Below are 19,459 nucleotides of genomic sequence, written 5' to 3'. Positions count from 1 at the left end.
ACCCATGTCCCCACCCACCAAAGGGAACCACCAGCTTCCTAACAGATTTATTTTTGTCTGTTTTTGTGTTCTATATAAAAGGAAATCTACAATCTATAGTCTTTTATGTCTGGCTTCTTATACTCAACTTTGTGTTTGTGAGGGCGCCTGGATAGCTCAGTCAAGTTGAGCATCTGCCTTGAGCTCAGGTTGGGATGGAGCCCTGTGTCGGGCTCCCTGCTCAGTGGGAAGCCTGCTTCTCCTTCTCCCTCTCCTTGTGCCTGCTGCTCTCCCTGCTTGTGCTCATTCTCTCTGTCTCCCTATCAAATAAATAAAGTCTTTAAAAAAATAAAAACTTTGGGGTGCCTGGGTGGCTCAGTGGGTTAAAGCCTCTGCCTTCAGCTCAGGTCATGATCTCAGGGTCCTGGGATTAAGCCCGGCATCGGGCTCTCTGCTCAGCGGGGAGCCTGCTTCCTCCTCTCTCTCTGCCTGCCTCTCTGCCTACTTGTGATCTCAGTCAAATAAATAAAATCTTTAAAAAAAAATTTTTTTTTAAATAAAAACTTCGTGTTTGTGAAAGTCATCTATATTATTGTGTATAGTTGTGGTTCATTTATCCTCATTGCTGTATGCTGATTTGTTGTGTGAATATAACATAATTTACTGATCTGTTGTATTTTTATGATTGTCCTTTATTTGATATGCTGTTTTTCCATGCATATGAGAATATACATTTTCCTGTTAAAGTTAAGGATCACTTTCAGTTGAGTGATTAAGTTAATAATTAAGTTGAATATTAAATAATAGGCAAAGTAGAGCAAAACAATTAGCTTATGAAGATGATACATGAAAGACTGAAATTGGGGAAATACTGGTTGATACTTTTATTTTCTAAAGTATTTTTTATAGAATACTTCTCTCAAGTTTTTAGACAAAGAATATTTAGGCAAATATATCCCTAGAGTCAGAAATAGTCCTTAAGAATGACATCTCAATATTTTTCATTCTTTGTTGACCAGACATCCTTCTGATTACTGTGTATCAGGTGAGAATGTTATGAGACAGTATTTTATATTTCTTCTCTTTTTATTTCCTAGAAGATATAGTAGCCAACATTATTATATAGGAACAAGGTTGGTTTTTTTTCTTTCAAATAATCTAAACCATTCTGTCTTATGAATAAATGTACACTAGTCCTGCTTTGTCATTATCATCACTTAAATATTAAAATGCTTAGGTGCTTTGCTAGGAGTAATACGGAGTTCCTCACCTGGAGGAGCAAGTCTGTATTATTCAGTCATTCAGCAGATATTTAATGAGCATTAGTTTACTGTGGGCTGGATTGCTATGATCTAAGTGCTGGGGCTTAACTGTTGGAACAAAAATTTTGCTTCACAGAATTTGTATTTTAGAATTTGTATACAGAATTTGTATTTTAGAGAGATGGGGTAGCAAAACAGACAGTAAAACTTAAAATGTATGCCTGCTACTAATAAGTGCTATGGACATGGGTGTGTCAACTGTATACCCTGGGATAGGTATTAAAATTTTAATACAGAAAGGCTTCACAGAGAAATTATTACTGAGTAGATCTTGAGGGGATAAGCAAAATGAATGATGCAGTTATCTGAGGGAAAAGGATTCCAGACAGAAGGGCAGCAGGAGCAGAGGCCCTTAGGCAGGAGAGTACTTTGATAACCAGGAACTACAAGGAAGCCAGTGGCTGTCATGGCGTGGAGTAAACGGGCAAGTAGTTAGTGATGAGGGGTTGGTAAAATAGGGTGGGGGGGCATGCTACAGGCCCATTCTAAAGACTTGAGGTAAGAACTTTTAACTTCTTTGTGAGCAAAAGAGGATGTGAACAACGTGCTTTTAATAGAGGGTTGATATTATTCACAGTTGATGATAAGAGGCAGCACCGCAAAGCAGCTAAGAGCATGGACAAGAACCAGATTCCCTGAGTTTGAGAATTTGACTTGACTTAGCAGTTACAAGGTTACTTAACATCTTTGTGCCTCAATTTCTCCATTTATAAAATGGAGATAGTGATCTCTACTTCATAGGATTTGTAGTGAGGATTCAGTCAGATTCTATGAGAATAAAGCATTTATAATAGTACATAGTAAATGCTCTGCGTATTAAATAAACATTTTGGTATTTGGTTAACTATTATGTAGGTATAAGAAAACTGAAGTATAAATAGTGATACTCAAGTGTCCCTCCCCACCACCCCCGCAAAAGTTATTTACATGTGGCTGAGAGAGATGCTCAGATGACTTCCTGTATTTTCAGTTTGGGCCCCTTTTTTGTGAAGGATCAGAGTTGAGACTGTTTCTTTTAGTTTCTACTGATTACTAAAATATATTCCAATGTTATGCAAAGGTGAAGTTGTTAAATATTTTGGGATATTTAATACCCTGATACACAGTTTGGCCTTAGAAGGAAATGTTTCTTAAAGTTTGCTATGGTGTGATACAGACTAGAAGAAAACGCAGTGTCTTATATTAGTATATTAGGACTTCTTGTCTACCTTTGCCCCGATACAAATGTTAATACATTTCAGAGTCACTGCTAGTTGGATTGAAGCAAAACTCCCAGATGATTCTAAGGACACATGGAAGAAGAGGGGGAATGTGGAATATGTGGTACTTCTTGACTGGTTTAGTTCTACAAAAGATTTACAACTTGGAACAATTCTACGGAGTCTGAAAGATGCACTTTTCAAGGTTAGCAAGTTTCCTTGTTAGTTTACTATAATTGTAAGCCTTATTTGGTTGTTAGAAAGGTATATCAACTAGCTGTTTATCTTAAGAATTAGAAGATCCGTCAGCTTTGGTTATAGATTTTTTTTAAATTCAGACCTGAAAGACTAGTTTTAAATCACCAACTAACAATAAACTGATCTATGTTATGTAGGAATAGAATTTCCAGGAACATAAATTATCTGAAAAAAGCATTATTTTTTGTTTTAATTAGACTATGAAAACATAAAGAAAGAAGTCCCTAAAGAGAAAAAGATTGACTTGATAAAATAAAGCCAAAGTGTGAAAAAACATCTTAAGATTAGAATGCAGGAGACAAACAGGAAAATACTTGCAACAAATATGGCAGTACAGTTGGCCTTTGAACAACACAGGGGTTAGGGGTGCTGACACCCTGCCACAACTTTTGACTTCTCCCAACTTTTACTGCTAATATCCTACTGTTGGCCAGAAACCCTATTGATAACATAAACAGTTAATTAACACGTATTTTGTATATTATATATATAATACATTGTATTCTTACCGTAAAGTAAGCTAGAGAAAAGATGTTATTAAAATCATAACAGAAACTACATTTATAGTACTGTACATATATTTATTGTGCATATATTTATCTGCTCATATAGATGGAGGGGCAGTGTCAGGACAAGGTTGGTGGCAACGGTGGGTCTGGCCCTGGGATGGCAGTGTTCCACAGCCTGGTAGCCTCTGCTCAGCAGTGGCAGCTGCCGGGTAGGTGTGCAAGTAGCAACTGTGCCCTGGAGCACAGTGTACAGCTGCCCCTTCTACCTAGAGATGGACCACCAGCCTTTGGCTACTGGCAGCTGCAGCCGCACAAGTGTGTTCTGGCCTCCAGGAACCACTGTGGCAAGTGCGGGTCTGCAAGAGAGGGTCCTAAACCCAAAGAGGACCAGAGCTGGGAGTGTCAGGAATACTGGGCTTCCTGAACCAGCACCGTCCTGCGCTCTTGGTGCATTCCTCCACGTCCGACCAGCCTCCAGCCCAGCAGCCTAGGGCTTTCAACCTGACCACTCTGTTGTCACAGGGTGACCTCTAGCCCTGTTCAGTTCGGGGCTCCTGGAGATTACTGAGGGCTGCTGACAGCCTCAGTAGGTTCCCCCAGATACTCAGTGGGCAGCAGGCTTACCTCTGAACCAGTCACTTGATCTGTTTCCATGGAGACTGGGGTGGGCAGTTGTAAATAAATGTTTGTGGCTTTTGCTGTCAACTCAAAAGAAAAAAAAAAGTGTGTAAGTAGACTTGCGCAGTTCAAACCCATGTTGTTCAACAGTCAACTATAGTTTTGCAAATAAGAAAATTATTTAAGATGAAATAGTAAAATAAGTAGTAGACACAGACCTGAACAAGTGACAGAACATAAAAATGATCATCTTTACTAGTAGGAATGCAGATTGAAATAGTGAGTGCCATTTTGCTGATTAAATTAACAAAGGTAAAAATAACGCTCAGTTTAATTTGTTAAATTATTACTGATAGCACTGAATGCTGGTAAGATTAAATTTAGTGCTGGTAGAAGGTCAGCTGATGGAACATTACCCTTCAGGAGGGCAATCTTAAAGGCTTAAGCAATTCATGCTTTAAAATAGGGAATCTGGAAATACAAGTGTATTTCAAATATGAAACTGCTAATAATCATCTAGTTTTGACCTACAAAAGTGGCAGTTTCATAAAGCACAACCTAGGATAAATGGAAGTTGAGTGTGCGATAAAGATGACATAACAAATTATTGTGGAAAAGATGCATTGAAATGAATGGTTTGGGACATCTGGCTAGCCACTAAGTAAAGAAGGGGGACTCCTACCTTACTTCTTAGATCACAGTATACTCCAAATGAGTCAATGGCATAAATACGTTGATTCAAACAGGAAATATTAGGAAAAACCATTTGTTGTAGGTGTTTTTTATTATCTTGATCCTAAGTCAAAACACGGCAAAGGAAGATCTATATATTTGTCTTAAAAATCCCATAAGTAAAGTGAAAGTCAATCAGGAGAAATAATTGTAACATACATGACAAAGAGCTGTTTTTCTTGATATTCAAAGTACCTTCACTATTTACTAAGAAAATAGCAAACTCCACTGAGAAATAGACAAGGGAGATTAGTTAGGTCCTAGAATATTAATGGTTAATAAATATACTAAAAGATGTGCAGCCTCACTAATAAAAGCTGATTAAAACACGATACCATTTTATGTCCACCAGTCTGGTAAAAATTATGAAGATTTATAATAGGCATTCTTACATACTGTTGGCAAATAAATAAACTGGTATTATCTTTTTTAAGGGTAATTTGGCAGCATCTACCAAATTTTTAATTTATAGGGTAAATTACCCTATAAAAATACATAGATATATATTTTTAGAGATGATTTAAAAGTTAAGAGTGTATACCAAAAGCCTTAAAATGTTCATGTGCCCTTGGCTCAGCAACACCACTTCTGGGGATTTTCCCTAATGGAGTTGATCGGGTGTGTGCATATATAAGCCTTGATTATGGGGAAAATAACCATAATGTGTTCCAGTGATTGATTCAGTTTGGGGGTGGTGTGTGTGTGTGTGTGTGTGTGTGTGTGTGTATAAAATAGAATATTATCAGGTCATTATCGGTGGTGATAAAACTTAATAAAAGGTGTTCATAAAAGAGAAAAGCAGCAGCATAGAAGTTTCACTTTTCATAAAAATAAAATTTAAAAGGCATACATCTGCATAGAAAACTCTAAGAATCAACCCTAAAAGGTTAAAGTGGTATCTCTGGGTGGTTAAATTATGGATGACTTTTATTGTATATGAACTTTTTTCATAACTTTCTTCTAAGATCTTGGATTAGTTATGGTTTTAAAAACCTGATCTATCCATTTCTTTCATTCAGTGCTGAATTTTTAATTCAGCTCTTGTTTTTTTCAAAGACGAATCTTTAAGAGAACAGTTTTAAAATTCAGTTTTTTGTGTTGTTAACTGTGAAGAGACTGCTGCCATATTAAAAATACTATTTCCTTATTTTATAGTGGGAAAGTAAAACTGTCCTGCGCAATGAGCCTTTGGTTTTAGAAGGAGGCTATGAAAACTGGCTCCTTTGTTATCCTCAGTATACTACAAATGCTAAAGTCACTCCACCCCCGCGAGGCAAGAATGAAGAGGTGTCTATCTCATGTATGTATGTGAAAATTTTTGTTTAATATTGCTTTGGTAAGGGCGCCTGGGTGGCTCAGTGGGTTAAGCTGCTGCCTTCGGCTCAGGTCATGATCTCAGGGTCCTGGGATCGAGTCCCGCATCAGGCTCTCTGCTCAGCAGGGAGCCTGCTTCCCTCTCTCTCTCTCTCTGCCTGCCTCTCCATCTACTTGTGATCTCTGTCTGTCAAATAAATAAATAAAATCTTTAAAAAAAAAAAAATATTGCTTTGGTAAAATAAGCCTTCAATTATTTGTGTTCTCGGTAATGTTCTTGGTTGTGTGTGTGCTTGTCCTATTGGATAGCAGTTTGTTTTCAGGCTTAAAAAATAGAAGGGGTCCACAGCCTGGAAGTTAAATTAATTCTTAAAGCTTGTTGTGATTGTCACCTCATTTACTTTACGTTTAATTATTACATATAACATGCATGAGAGCATGAGATATGTAAGTATTATTTATGGTGTTTGCTGTTCTTTGAAAAATGTTATTCTTTTGGGGATTTTAGTGGATTTTACTTACCCTTCACTGGAAGAATCAGTTCCTTCTAAACCTGCTGCCCGGATGCCACCTCCTTCTGTAGAAGTAGATGAAAATAGAGAACTGATAAATGATCAAGATGAGAGAATGGCACCACTGAACATACCAACTCCAGCTGAGCCAATTGCTGCTTCTAAATCTGATGTTTTACCCATAATTCAGCCAGTGCCTATTATAAAGAATGTTCCACAGGTATGTTCTTGATTTCTTTTAACTATATTGTTTCTCTTTTTTAAATATTAAATGCATAGTATACAAATGAAGTTTTATATATAATCTTTTATATTTTATAAAGAAAAATACCAGTGAAGAGAATTTATGTTTTGGTGCCTTTGGCTGTAAAGATTTTTCATTATAATTCAGTCCTGTTATAGTAGGAGAATAGATAATTCACAGGATTTCAAAGCCAGCTAGCAGCCCATTTACTATAGGCAGTACCAGTAGAAGATTGTATTACCACAGTAAATGTGAACATTTTCAGTGTTTTCTTGTATTACAGTTTAACAGTTATAAAATGTAAAATTTAACAATTTAAGTATTTTCCCAAATAGTTTAGCTTAAAGATGATAGATATGTGGTATCAATATTTTGCTTTCAAAATAATACTGTAGTTCCATTTCCTTAGAATTTGATATGTAAATATCATGCATGTTTTTTGTTATTGTTACTTCTTTCATTATTATTGAAGTATAGTTACCATACAATATTATATTAGTTTCAGATGTACAATACAGTGATTCAACATTTGTATACATTATGAAATCATTACAAGTCTAGATACCATCTGTCATCAAAGTTATTAAGATATTATTGACTGTATTTTCTGTGCTGTACTTTACATCTCTGTGACTCATTTCTTAACTCTACGTTTGTACTTAATCCCCTTCACCTGTTTCATCCAACCTCCTCAAACCCGTCCCCCTTGGGCAAACACCAGTTTGTTCTCTTTATTTAGGAGTCTATTTCAGTTTTGTTTTGTTTGTCTTGCATTTTAGATGACACATATAAGTGAAATTATATAGTATCTGTCTTTCTCTGACTTATTTCACTTAACATAATACCCTTGAGGTCTGTCCACGCACTGCAAGTGATAAGGTTTTATTCTTTGTTATGGATGCGTACTGTATCACTATATATACACCACATGTTCTTTATTCATCTATTGATAAACAAGTTGTTTCCATATCTTAGCTTTGTAAATACTTTAGTTAACATGGGGTACATATATCTTTTTGAATTAGTATGTTCATTTTCTTCAGATGAATGGAATTATCAGAAGTGGAATTGCTAGATCCTATGGTCTGTTTTTCATTTTTTGAGGAAGTTCCATACTGTTTTCTCTAGTGCTGCACCAATTTACATTCCCACCAATACTGTACCAGGATTTCTTTTTCATTAGATCCTCACCAATACTTGCTATTTCTGCTCTTTTTGATTTTACCAGTTCTGACCGGTGTAAAGTGATACTTCAGAGCACTGGCGTGGCTCAGTTGGTTAAGCCTCTGACTCTTGGTTTTGGCTCAGGTCATGATCCTCAGTGTTTGGGGATCGAGCCCCACACTGGGCTCCATGCACAGCATATACTATACTTAAGTTTGTCTCTGTCTCTCCCCCTACCTACCATGTGCTTGCTCACTGGCTCTCAAATAAAGAAATCTTAAAAAAGAACGTGAAGCTTTGTGCAGTGGCAGTATCGTAGTCAATGAGGTTTATCCAAGTCGTAGTTATTGCTAATTGAAAACAAATGTGATACCTCACTGTAGTTTTAATTTGCATTTCCCTGATGATTAGTAATGTTGAGCATCTTTTTATGTGTCTCTTGGCTACTGTATGACTTCTTTGGAGAAATGTCTATTTGGGTCCTCTGCCCATTATTAAATCAGACTATTTGGGTTTTTTGGTGTTGAGTTGCTTGAGTTCTTTATATATTTTGGATATTAATTTCCAGATATATACAGTAGGATGCCTTTTCATTTTGTTGATGGTTTCCTTCACTGTGCAAAAGCTTTTTATAGTGATGAATGAGTCCCATTTGTTTATTTTTTGCTTTTGTTGACCTTGGCTGAGGAGACACATCCAAAAAATATTGCTAGAATCAGTGTCCAGGAATTTATTACCTTTGTTTTCTTTTAGTTCTATAGCTTCAGGTCTTACATCTTGGTCTTTAGTCCATTTTGAGTTTATTTTCGTATAGATACAAGAAAGTATGGTCCAATTTCATTCTTTTGCATGTTGCTGTTTAGTCTTACCAGCACCATTTATTGAAGAGACTGTCTTGTCCTCATTGTATAATCTTGCCTCCTTTCTCGTAGATAATTGACCATTCAAGTGTGGATTTATTTCTGGGTTCTCTGTACTGTTCCATTGATCATGTGTTTTGGTACCAGTACCATACTGTTTTGATTACTGTAGATTTGTAGTGTACCTTGAAATCTAGAATTGCAACACCTCCAGCCTTGTTCTTTCTCAGAATTGACTTAGCTATTAAGGATCTTTAGTGATACCATATAGATTTTGGATTTTTTTGTTCTAGTTCTGTGAAAAAATGGTGTTGGCATTTAGATAGATATTGCATTAAATCTGTAGATTGCTTTAGGTAGCATTGATGTTTTAACAATATTAATTCTTCCACTCCATGAACATGGTATATGTTTGCACTTACCTCATCTTCAGTTTCTTTCATCAGTGTCTTAAAGTTTTTAGAGTACATGTTTTTTAACTCATGGTTAAATTTATTCATAAGCATTTTAATCTTTCTGATTATGGTTCATTAATATTATGTAGAAACAGAACAAATTTCTGTATATTGTATTTTGTATCCTGCAACCTTACTGAATTCATTTATTAGTTCTAATAGGTTTTCTTACGGAGTGTAGGGTTTTTTATATATAATGTCTTGTGATCTATAGATAGTACCAGTTTCACTTCTTCCTTACCAATTTGGATGCCTTCTATTTATTTTTCCTAATTGATTGCTGTGGCTAAGACTTCCAGTGCTACATTGAACAGAAGTAGAAAAGGGAGGGTGGGCATCCTTCTTGTTCTTATCTTGAGGAAAATATTTCAGCATTTCACTATTGAGTGTGATGTTAGGTGAGGGTTTGTCATATACTTCCTTATTATGTTGAGATATGTTTGCTTATGTACCCAGTTTGTTGAGTTTTTAGCATGAATGGATGATGCATTTTGTCAGATGCTTCTTCTGCATCTGCTGAGATGCTCATACGGTTTTTATCTTTCATTTTGTTAATTGATTTGCAAATATTGAACCATCTTTGTATCCCTGGAATAAATCCCTCTTGATTGTGGTACATGGTCCTTTTAATGTATTGTTGAGTTCAGCTTGCTAATATTTTGTTGAAGATCTTACATCTCAATTCATCAGGGATGTTGGCCAGTAATGTTCTTTTTTGTAGTGTTTTTGTCTGCTGTTGGTATAAGGGTAATGCTCATCTTGTATGATGAATTTGAAAGTGTTCCTTCCTTCTGATTTCTTGGAATAGTTTGAGAAGAATAGGTATTAACTCTTCTTTGGTAGAAGTCACATGCGAAACCATCTGTTCCTGGACTTTGGGTTGATGGGAGTTTTTAATTACTGATTCAGTTTCATTGCTAGTACAGGTATTCAACTGAGATATTGTGGGTTTCATTCCAGACAACCACAGTAAAGTGAATATTATGATAAAGCAAGTCCAATGAATTTTTTGGTTTTCTGGTACATATAAAATTTACCTTTACACTATATTGTAGTCTATTAAGTGTACAATAGCATTATGACTAAAAAAACACTGTACGTATCTTAATTGAAAAATACGGCTAAAAATGCTAACCATCATTTGAGATTTTAGCAAGATGTAATCTTTTTGCTAGTGGGGAGAGTATTACCTCAGTGCTGATGGCTATTGATTAATAAGGGGTGGTTGCTAAAGTTTGGGGTAGCTGTGGCAATTTCTTAAAATAAGACAACAGTGAAGTTTGATGTATGAATTGACTCTTTCATGAATGATTCCTTTGTAGTATGCAATACTATTTGATAGCATTTTCCCCACAATAAAACTTCTTTCAGAATTGGAGTCCATTTATGTTATATTCTAAATCCTTTGTTGTCATTTTTTAGCAGTCTTTACCGCATCTTCCAGTAGATCCATTTCAAGAAACCAGATGTTTTACTCATCCAAAAGAAGCAACTGTTCATCTGTTAAAGTTTTTCATGATATAGCAGATATTTAGTCATATCTTCAGGCTGTACTTGTAATTCTAGTTCTCTTGCTATTTCCAGCACATTTGAGGTTAATTCTACCACTTCAGTTTTGAACTCTGCAAAGTCATCCATGAGGCCTGGAATCAACTTCTTCCAAAGTCCTGTTAATGTTGAAATTTTGACATACATCTTTCTAGGAATCACTAATGTTCTTAACTTCATGTAGAATACTTTATCTTTTTCAGAGGGTTTTCAGTGGACCTTGCCTAGATGCATTGTTAGGAAGCACTATCTAAACAGTTTTAGCCTCACAAAATGAATTTAAGTAAAAAGACTGGAAAGCTATCATGACTTCTTGATCAGTGGGCTGCAGAATGGATGTTAACAGACATCAAAACAAAAAACAAACATGAAAACATTAATGTTTTCAATCAGAACTCTTGAGTTACCAGGTATGTTGTCAGTGAGCACTGGCTTCAGCGGAAAGTCACCAGCTGCACTGACCCCTAACAAGAGAGTCAGCCTGTCTCTGAAGCCTTGAAACCAGGCATTGACTTCTACTCTCCAGCTGTGAAAGTCGTAGATGGCATTTTGTCCAGTATAAATCTGTTTCATCTATATTAACTTAGCTAGATCTTCTAGATAACTTGCTGCAGATTTTACAGTAGTACCTGCTGCTTCACCTTGAATTTGTATATTATGGAGACAGCTACTTTCCTTAAACCTCATGACTCAACCTTTGCCAGCATCATGGTTTTCTTTCTTTCTTTCTTTCTTTCTTTTTTTTTTTTTTTTCCCAAGAATTTCTTTGCATTTTCAGTTTGGCTGTTTGACATGAGGCCCAGCTTTTGGCCTATCTCGGCTTTTGACATGCCTTCCTCATTAAACTTGTTTCTAGCTTTTGATTTAAAGTGATAGATGTAAGGGCGCTTGGGTGGCTTAGTCGGCTAAGCATCCAACTCTTGATTTTGGCTGAGGTCGTGAGATCAAGCCCCACATTGGGCTCCATGCTCAGGATGGAGTCTCCTTGAGATTCTCTCTCTTCTCTCCCTCTGCTCCTACCCCCCATCACACTCTCTCTCTAAAATTAAAAAAAAAAAAAAAATCTTAAAGTAGGGACGCCTATGTAGCTCAGTTGGTTAAGCTTCTGCCTTCGGCTCAGGTCATGATTGCAGGGTCCTGAATCAAGTCCTGCATCAGGCTCCTTGCTCAGCAGGGAGCCTGCTTCTCCCTCTGCCTGCCACTCCCCATGCTTGTGCTTACTCTGTCTGTCTGTCTCTCTCTCTCTCTGACAAATACATCTTTAAAAAAAATAAAATTATTAGATGTGTGACTCTTCCTTTCTCTTGAACACTTAAGAGGCCATTGTAGGGTTATTCATTGGCCTAATTTCAATATTGTATCTTGGGGAATAGAGAGACCCAAGGAGGAGGAGAGAGACTAGGGAACAGCTGGTCCATGACATAGAACATATGCAACATTTATTAAATTATTAATTTAATAATAATTATTAATGTTAATAATTAATAATTTATTAACTTATATGGGTATGGTTCATGGCACTGGAAAAAAAATTAAATAGTAACATCAAAGATCATTAATCACAAATCACCATGACATAAAGTAATAATAAAATGTTTGAAATCCTGTGAGAATTACCAAAATGTGATGCAGAGACATGAAGTGAGCAAATGCTGTTGGAGAAGTGGCACTAACAGACTTGCTTGACCCAGTGTTGCCATAAACCTTTAGTTTTTAAAAAATACAGTGTCTGTGAAGTGAAGTAAAGCAAAGTGTACCTGTAATTAATCTGCTAAGATTTTCTGTTCTTCCTGATTGAGTCTGGAATATTATATGTTTAAAGAATTCATCCATTTCTCCTAGGTTGTCCAATTTGTTGACATATAATTTTTCATAATCTTCTGTATTTCTGTGGTGTCAGTTGTTATTTCTTCATTTCTCATTCTGTTTATTTGAGTCCATTCGTGTTTTCTTGATGAGTCTGGCTAAGGATTTATCAGTTTTGTTCATCTCTTCAAAGAAGCAGTTCTTATTTCATTGATCTTTTCTATTCTTCTACTGTTTCATTTATTTCTGCTCTACTCTTTTTTATTTCCTTCCTTCTGCTGGTTTGGGGCTTTGTTTTTTTTCTAGTTTATTTAGGTATAAGGTTAGGTATTTTTATTTTAGATTTTTCTTATTTCTTAAGGTAGGCGTCTGTCTAGACCTCCCTAGAACTTAGACCTAGACCTCCCTCCTTAGAACTGTTTTTGCTGCATCCCAAAGATTTGGACCATTGTGCTTTCATGTTCATTTGTTTCCATGATTTTTTAATTTCCTCTTTGATTTCTTGGTTGACCCCTTTGTTGTTTAGTAGCTCTCTGTATTTGTATTCTTTCCAGATTTTTCCTTATAATTGATTTCTAGTTTCATACCGTTGTGGTTGGAAAAGATGCTTGATATGATTTTGCTCTTCTTAAATGTATTGAGATTTACTTCGTGGCCCAACATGTGATCTGTCCTAGAGAAAGTTTCATGTACACTTGAAAAGAATGTATACTCTGCTGTTTTGAGACAATGTACTATATATGTTTGTTAGATCCATGTGGTCTAATGTGTCCTTCAAAGCTGCTGTTTCCCTTATTTTCTGTCTGGATGATCTAGCCATTGATTTAAGTATGGTGTTAAAATCCCCTGCTTTTACTGTAGTCTGATCAATTTCTTCCTTTCTGTGTATTAATATTTGCTTTATATATTTAGGTGCTCCTGAGATGGTATATAGATATTTAGAATTGTTATATCCTCTTAGCTGGATTGATCCCTTTATCATCATAGGATGCCCTACTTTGTCTCTTGTTACATACAGTCTTTGTTTTAAAGTCTACTTTGTCTGATAAATATGTTGCTCCCCCAGCTCTATTTTCTTTGTTTCTTTCTTTATTTAGCTTCTTTTTGCGTGGACTATCTTTTTCATCCCTTCACTTTTAGTCTGTAAGTGTCTTTAAGTCTGAAGTTTCTTGTAAGCAGAATACTAGATGGGTCTTATTTTATTTTTAATCCATTCTGCCACCTTTTGTATTTTGATTATAGCACTTAATCTGTTTACATTCAAACTAATTATTGATAGGTATGTACTAACTGCCATTTTTTTTAATCTTTTCTGATTGCTTCTATAGCTTTTTTCTGTTTCTTCTCTTGCTCTCTTCCCTTGTGATTTTATGACTTTCTCTAGTGTTTTATTTAGATTCCTTTCTCTTTATTTTTTGTTTACCTATTACAGGTTTTTGGTTTTGGGTACATAAATGGCACCTTACATATATATGGCAGTTTATTTTAAGTTGATGGTCACTTAACTTCAAACACATTTTAAAATCACTACATTTTAACTTATCCTCTCCACATTTTGTGTTTTTTGGTTTTTTTTTTTAAGATTTATTTATTTGAGAGCAAGATTGTGTGTTCAAGTGGGGAGAGGGGCAGAGGGAGAGAATCTTCAAGCTGACTCCCTACTAAGCATGAAGCCCAGCGTAGAGCTCAGTCTTACCACCCATGAGATCACAACCTGACTTGAAACCAAGAGTGCGACACTCAACTGACTGAGCCACCAAAGCACCCCTTCACATTTTATATTTCTGACATATTTTATATTTTTATTTTTATATTTCTTTATTATAAATACACTTGATTTTATTACTTTTGTCATAATCTCCATAGTAGCTTTAGAATTGGTTGATTCCCTACCTTTACTATGTTTGCTTTTACCAGTGACATTTTTCTTTTAAAATGTCACTTCTGGTTATGGCCTTTTCTTTTCCACGTGGGTTCCTTTAACCTTTTTTATAAGGCTGGTTTAGTGATGGTGAACTCCTTTAACTTTTGTCAAGGAAACTCTTTATCTTTTATTTAATTCTAGGTGATAACCGTGCCAAGTAGAGTATTCTTGATTATTGGCTTTTCCTTTCTACAATTTGACTATATCATGACAATCTCTTCTGGGCTGCAAAGTTTCTGTGGAAAAATCAACTGAGAGCCTTGTAGGGTTTCCCTGATAGGTAACTTTTTGCTTCTCTCTTGCTGCTTTAAAACTTCTCTTTATCTTTTTTTTCTTTTTAAGATTTTATTTAGTGAGCGAACACATGTGCAGGGGGAAAGGCAGAGGGAGAAGTAGACTCCCTGCTGAGCAGGGAGCCTGACACAGGGCTTGATCCCAGGACCCTGAGATCATGACCAAACCGAAGGCAGATGCTTAATCCACTGAGCCACCCAGGTGCCCCAATTCTCTTAAATTTTAACCTTTGACATGTTAATTATTATGTCTTGATGCACATTGCTTTGTTTGCATCTTCTTTTGGGCTCTGTGCTTTCTAGACCTACATTGTCTGTTTTCTCCTCTATGTTAGGAATGTTTTCAGCTATATTTTTTCTTTTTTCTTTTTTTTTTTTTTTAAGATTTTATTTATTTGACAGAGAGTAGGCAGAGAGGCAGGTGGAGAGAGAGGAGGAAGCAGGGTCCCCACTGAGCAGAGAGCCTGATGCGGAGCTCGATCCCAGGACCATGGGATTATGACCTGAACTGAAGGCAGAGGCTTTAACCCACTGAGCCTCCCCGGCACCCCTCAGCTATATTTTTTCAAATAAGTTCTCTGCCCCTTTCTCTTTCTCTTTTCCTCTGGTACCCGTAATGCAAATATTAGTACACTTGCTGTTGTCCCAGTCATCTCTTAACCCTCTTTTGTTTAAGTTCTTTTTTTCTTTTTGTTGTTCAACTGGAGTGATTGCCACTACTCTGTCTTCCAGATCACTGATAGGTTCTTCTGCATCTTTTAAGCTGCTCTTGATTCCCTCAGTATATTTTTTTCCCAGTGTATTTTTCATTTTAGTTCCTTTTATTCTTCAGTTCTGATTGGTTCTTTTTTCTATTTTCTACGTCCTTGTTGAAGTTCTTAGTGCATTCATCCATTCTTCCAAGTTCAGTGAATATCATTATGACCATTACTTTTAACTCTATCAGGAAGATTGCTTATCTCTGGTTCTTTTTCTGAGGTTTTATCTTGTTGTTTTGTTTTGAAGTATATCTCTGCCTCCTCATTTTGCTTGACTCTCTGTTTCTTTGTGTTAAATAGGTCAGCTGCATCTCCCAGTCTTGAAGGAGTGGCCTTATGTAGAAGGTGCCCTTTGGGGCCCAGGTGTGCAATCTCGCCATGGTCACCAGAACCAGGCACTCCAGGGATATCCCCTGTATGGGCTGTGTGTGCCCTTCTGATATGGCTAGTTTGAAACTGCAATAGGCATACTGGTGGGCAGGACTAGTCCTGGTGCAAGTAGCTGAGAGGTCCAATCACAGCCATTCAAGGGCATGCTGTTGGGTAAAACTGACACCTTCCCCACCCCAGCAGGAGCTGCTTTGGAGGGCTATCATCTTGTCTTAGGCTGCCTGCCAGGTGTAGCTGAGCAGGAACCACTTTGGATGGGTACCTGCCAAAGTATGCACTTGGGCAGGGCTGATCCATGGGTAGGGGGAATACCAAGTGGGGTGAATGGTGGTAGCAGGGCACATGGAGAGTATCTTCCTGTGGTGGTATTTTCTAGTTGCAGAATGTATAATACGTTTTATAAAAACCATACAGGTTGTTATTGGCAAATATTCTTGTAAGTTTTTATACTTGTTTCAGTAAGTTGTATTCTCAAGAAATAGGTTATTGGGGGTTGGCGTCTTCTCACCCCGACCTTTGCCAGAGGGGCCGCAGCATCATAACAGGCTCCAAAGCAAAGCCATGAGTGACTTCCTTGGCCGCAGGCCCCGGTGGTGGATGTGGACAAAGTGGGCCGAAGAGGCAGCCACCCTCCTGGAGCAGCTGGTACGCGAGGACAAGATGGTGAGCGGTGTGAGCACAGGACCCCCAGGGGTCCGGAGCACGCACAAGGTGCGCCTCCCTGTCCTCCTGGGGTGGTACGAGCCCCTGGAGGAGCCAGCACCTGGCGAGAAGCCCAAGAGGAGGTACCTGCCAAGCTGAAGAACTACAGCAAGAATGTTGGGAAGGTCATCAACAAAGGAAGCCACTACATGATCATTGCCTGCCCAGCTTCTCTGTGGTCTACTCTGCCCTGTTCGGAGTAGTCACCAGCCTGGTCTCGTTCTTCTGCCAAAGGGAACTACGAGGGCAAATACACAAAAATGGATGAAAGCTCTGCTCTGGGAGCTCTGTGAATCCAGGACCATTTCAGACCTGACCCCACAAAATCCTTGGAGGAAAACAATGTGTCTTCAATGAACTGGATGAATGTTATGAACGGAACATCCCTGCCCATCCTCTGAGCTTTTCATGACTAGCACACAGGTGGCTCCGATGGACAGTCCCACAGAGAATTAGGCCCACATTAGGTTTGGTATTCTAGTGTGCTAACCCACAGGGGCTGGCATGGAGGCAGACACTTGACACAGGGGAGCACTCTGGGTGGGTGGCAGAGTGGTGATTATAAGGGAGAAAGGGAATTTTGACCTGGGCTAAGATGATGTGTTATGTTCTGGAAAGGTCACCCTGACACGGCACTCACAGCCCTTGGCTGCTTCTGTTCTGGGGGCAGCAAAGGAGCTGTTTGTCAGTCATGCACCCCAGCTCCTGCCTCTACCCCTTTGTCACCTGGAGTTTAATTATGGTCTTGAGAAGAAGGAAGGAAGGAAAATCTCTTTGAAGGTTGTGATGCTTTGAAAACTGTTGATGACGTGCATGACTGCTTAAAGCAGATAAAACTTGTGATTCCCGCCCCCCTCCCCCATGACACAAATGTGCAGTAGCGGCGAAGGAAGGAGGGAGGTCAGACGCAGGCTGGGTTGAAGAGGTGGCTTGAGCAAGTGCTCCTGTCGTACTCAGCCAGCCCAGTCTGGCTCTGTGTTTGTAGCTGTACACCTCAACTGCTGGCCATCATCGCCTACTCCTGACTGTTCAGCACCTCTACACCAAGCCACCCAAGTCCCTTTGTCTTGGGAGAGAGGGAGACACTACGCCTGCAAGGAAAGTGTGTGTTTTGGGGAAGGAACCAGTAAGTAGGAGACAGGTGTGCTGGAACTCAAAACAAGAAAGATGGTGAACAGGAGGAGGGGAAGTAGGGCAGCCAGGTCTGGTTTATGAGCCCTGGGGAATCTTAGTTGGGCTGGCTTTCAGTTCTGTGCAGGGACAAGGGATGATGGGTGGCTACAGGTGCTTTAAATCCCTCTGAAGCCCTTGAGCTCTCACTGACTGCCTTTGTAGCATCCTTTCCTCTTTGGTGCTGCCAAGTTTGTCTGCATCTCACCTGGATTCAGAGATCAGCACCACATGGGTCCTGAGCTGGATGTTCCACCAGGACAACCCTGAGACTGCCATTGGACCACTGGCCAGGGAGGTGAAAGAAAGAGGAGACTCCTTTTAACATACCCCTCCACCAACCTCTGTGATAGGCCACAGTTCTGTTTCCAGAATATCCAGAAGTCCAAATAGTTGTTGCTGATCAATCTGTAGGGTGGGTAGCAATACCTGCATGTTTCCCTGAGTCCCCCAGACCTTGCAAAGGAGGCCTCAGTGCTCATGCTTCACCGCTCAGGCCAACCAGGTGGCACCAGCATGTGGAGAAGGTGGGTGGGGAAGAAAGACAAATGTACAGAAATAGGAACCAGTTTAGGAGAAAGTTGTAGCTAGACATTCTGGAGGCTCATGTTGAAGATGAACTTGGATCCAGTTCTGCATCATTAATATTTGTGAGGAAAAGAGAAAACAGCCTTGTTTTAACTCAAATGATGGAAGTTGATAATGGCACATTTTCACACATGTAAGGTAACTACAGCTTGTCTTTAGTTTTTCTTTTTTTTTAATGTCCAGTTCCACACCCTACTGCAAATTAAATTTTAGAGCTTTGCCTTTACCCACTTGACCAAGAGTCTTTTGTATACTTTTCTTGTCCTGTTTGTAAATAAAACCCTCAATTTGTTTAAAAAAAAAAAAAAAGGAAGGTAGGAAAGAAAGAAAAGAGAAAAAAAGATGTTTGGGTCATTTCTAACAATTCTTTAGGGTTAGTATCCTATTAAATTGAGGGAATGAACATTTAACTCATTAATTCAGTAACTTACCTGTTATGAAAGGTGTTGTGGAATATTTTACCCAATCCTTTGGCAACGTATTTATTTACTATGTCTCAAGCACAGTCTTTACCCTCCTGGAGTTTATAGTCTAGGATGGAAGAAAGATTTTTAAACAAGTAATTATAGTTATTTAATCAAGGATCCCAATAAATATATGAGGGGAAAAAATGGGATATTAGGAGAGCATGTATCAGGAGACTTTGGGGATTTAGGAAGTCTTTCCTAAGGGAGAGATACTTAAGCCACAACCTAAAGTTGTAGTAGGTGTTATCTAGATGAACAGCTGGTATAAAGGCCTGAGTTGGGAAGGAGCTTGGCATCTTTGGAATTAAAAAGGCAGAGACGGGGGGGGGGGGGGGGGGGGGATATGTGTCGGCATCGGAGTTGGGGGGGGGGGGGGGGGGGGGGGGGGGGGTATAGATTAGTCTGAGATAAGATAGAGAGGTAGAGGATAGGTAGAGGTGGGAAGATGAGGCCACACAGGGCCACGCAGACTTTAGATGTCATCTGAGTACAGTGAGTAGCTATTTAAAACAGGGTTTTACAGGTGCCTGGGTGGCTCAGTTGGTTAAGCGTCTGCCTTTGGCTCAGATCATGATCCCAGAGTCCTGGGATCAAGCTCTGCATCAGGCTCCCTGTTCAGCAGGGAGCCTGCTTCTCCCTCTCCCTTT

General features: G+C 38.5%; 1 protein-coding gene and 1 pseudogene across 3 annotated transcripts in view; both read left to right on the top strand.

Annotated features, from left to right (window-relative positions):
- Positions 1-19,459, top strand: part of USP8 (ubiquitin specific peptidase 8) — a 71,506-nt gene that overhangs the window by 36,911 nt on the left and 15,136 nt on the right. For all 3 annotated transcript variants that reach the window (XM_032856505.1, XM_032856504.1, XM_032856503.1), the window contains exons 8-10: positions 2,543-2,705; positions 5,773-5,917; positions 6,440-6,663. In XM_032856505.1, coding sequence (XP_032712396.1) covers positions 2,543-2,705; positions 5,773-5,917; positions 6,440-6,663 — 532 coding nt within the window. The remainder of the gene's footprint in view (positions 1-2,542; positions 2,706-5,772; positions 5,918-6,439; positions 6,664-19,459) is intronic.
- On the top strand, positions 8,145-8,296 carry LOC116867559 (annotated as a pseudogene).

This window comes from Lontra canadensis, unplaced genomic scaffold (genome assembly GCF_010015895.1).
Source record: "Lontra canadensis isolate GAN:19392208 unplaced genomic scaffold, GSC_riverotter_1.0 scaffold12, whole genome shotgun sequence".
Classification (NCBI taxonomy): domain Eukaryota; kingdom Metazoa; phylum Chordata; class Mammalia; order Carnivora; family Mustelidae; genus Lontra; species Lontra canadensis.
The sequence above is the reverse complement of the archived record's forward strand: the minus strand, read 5'-3'. Positions and strand labels throughout refer to the sequence as shown.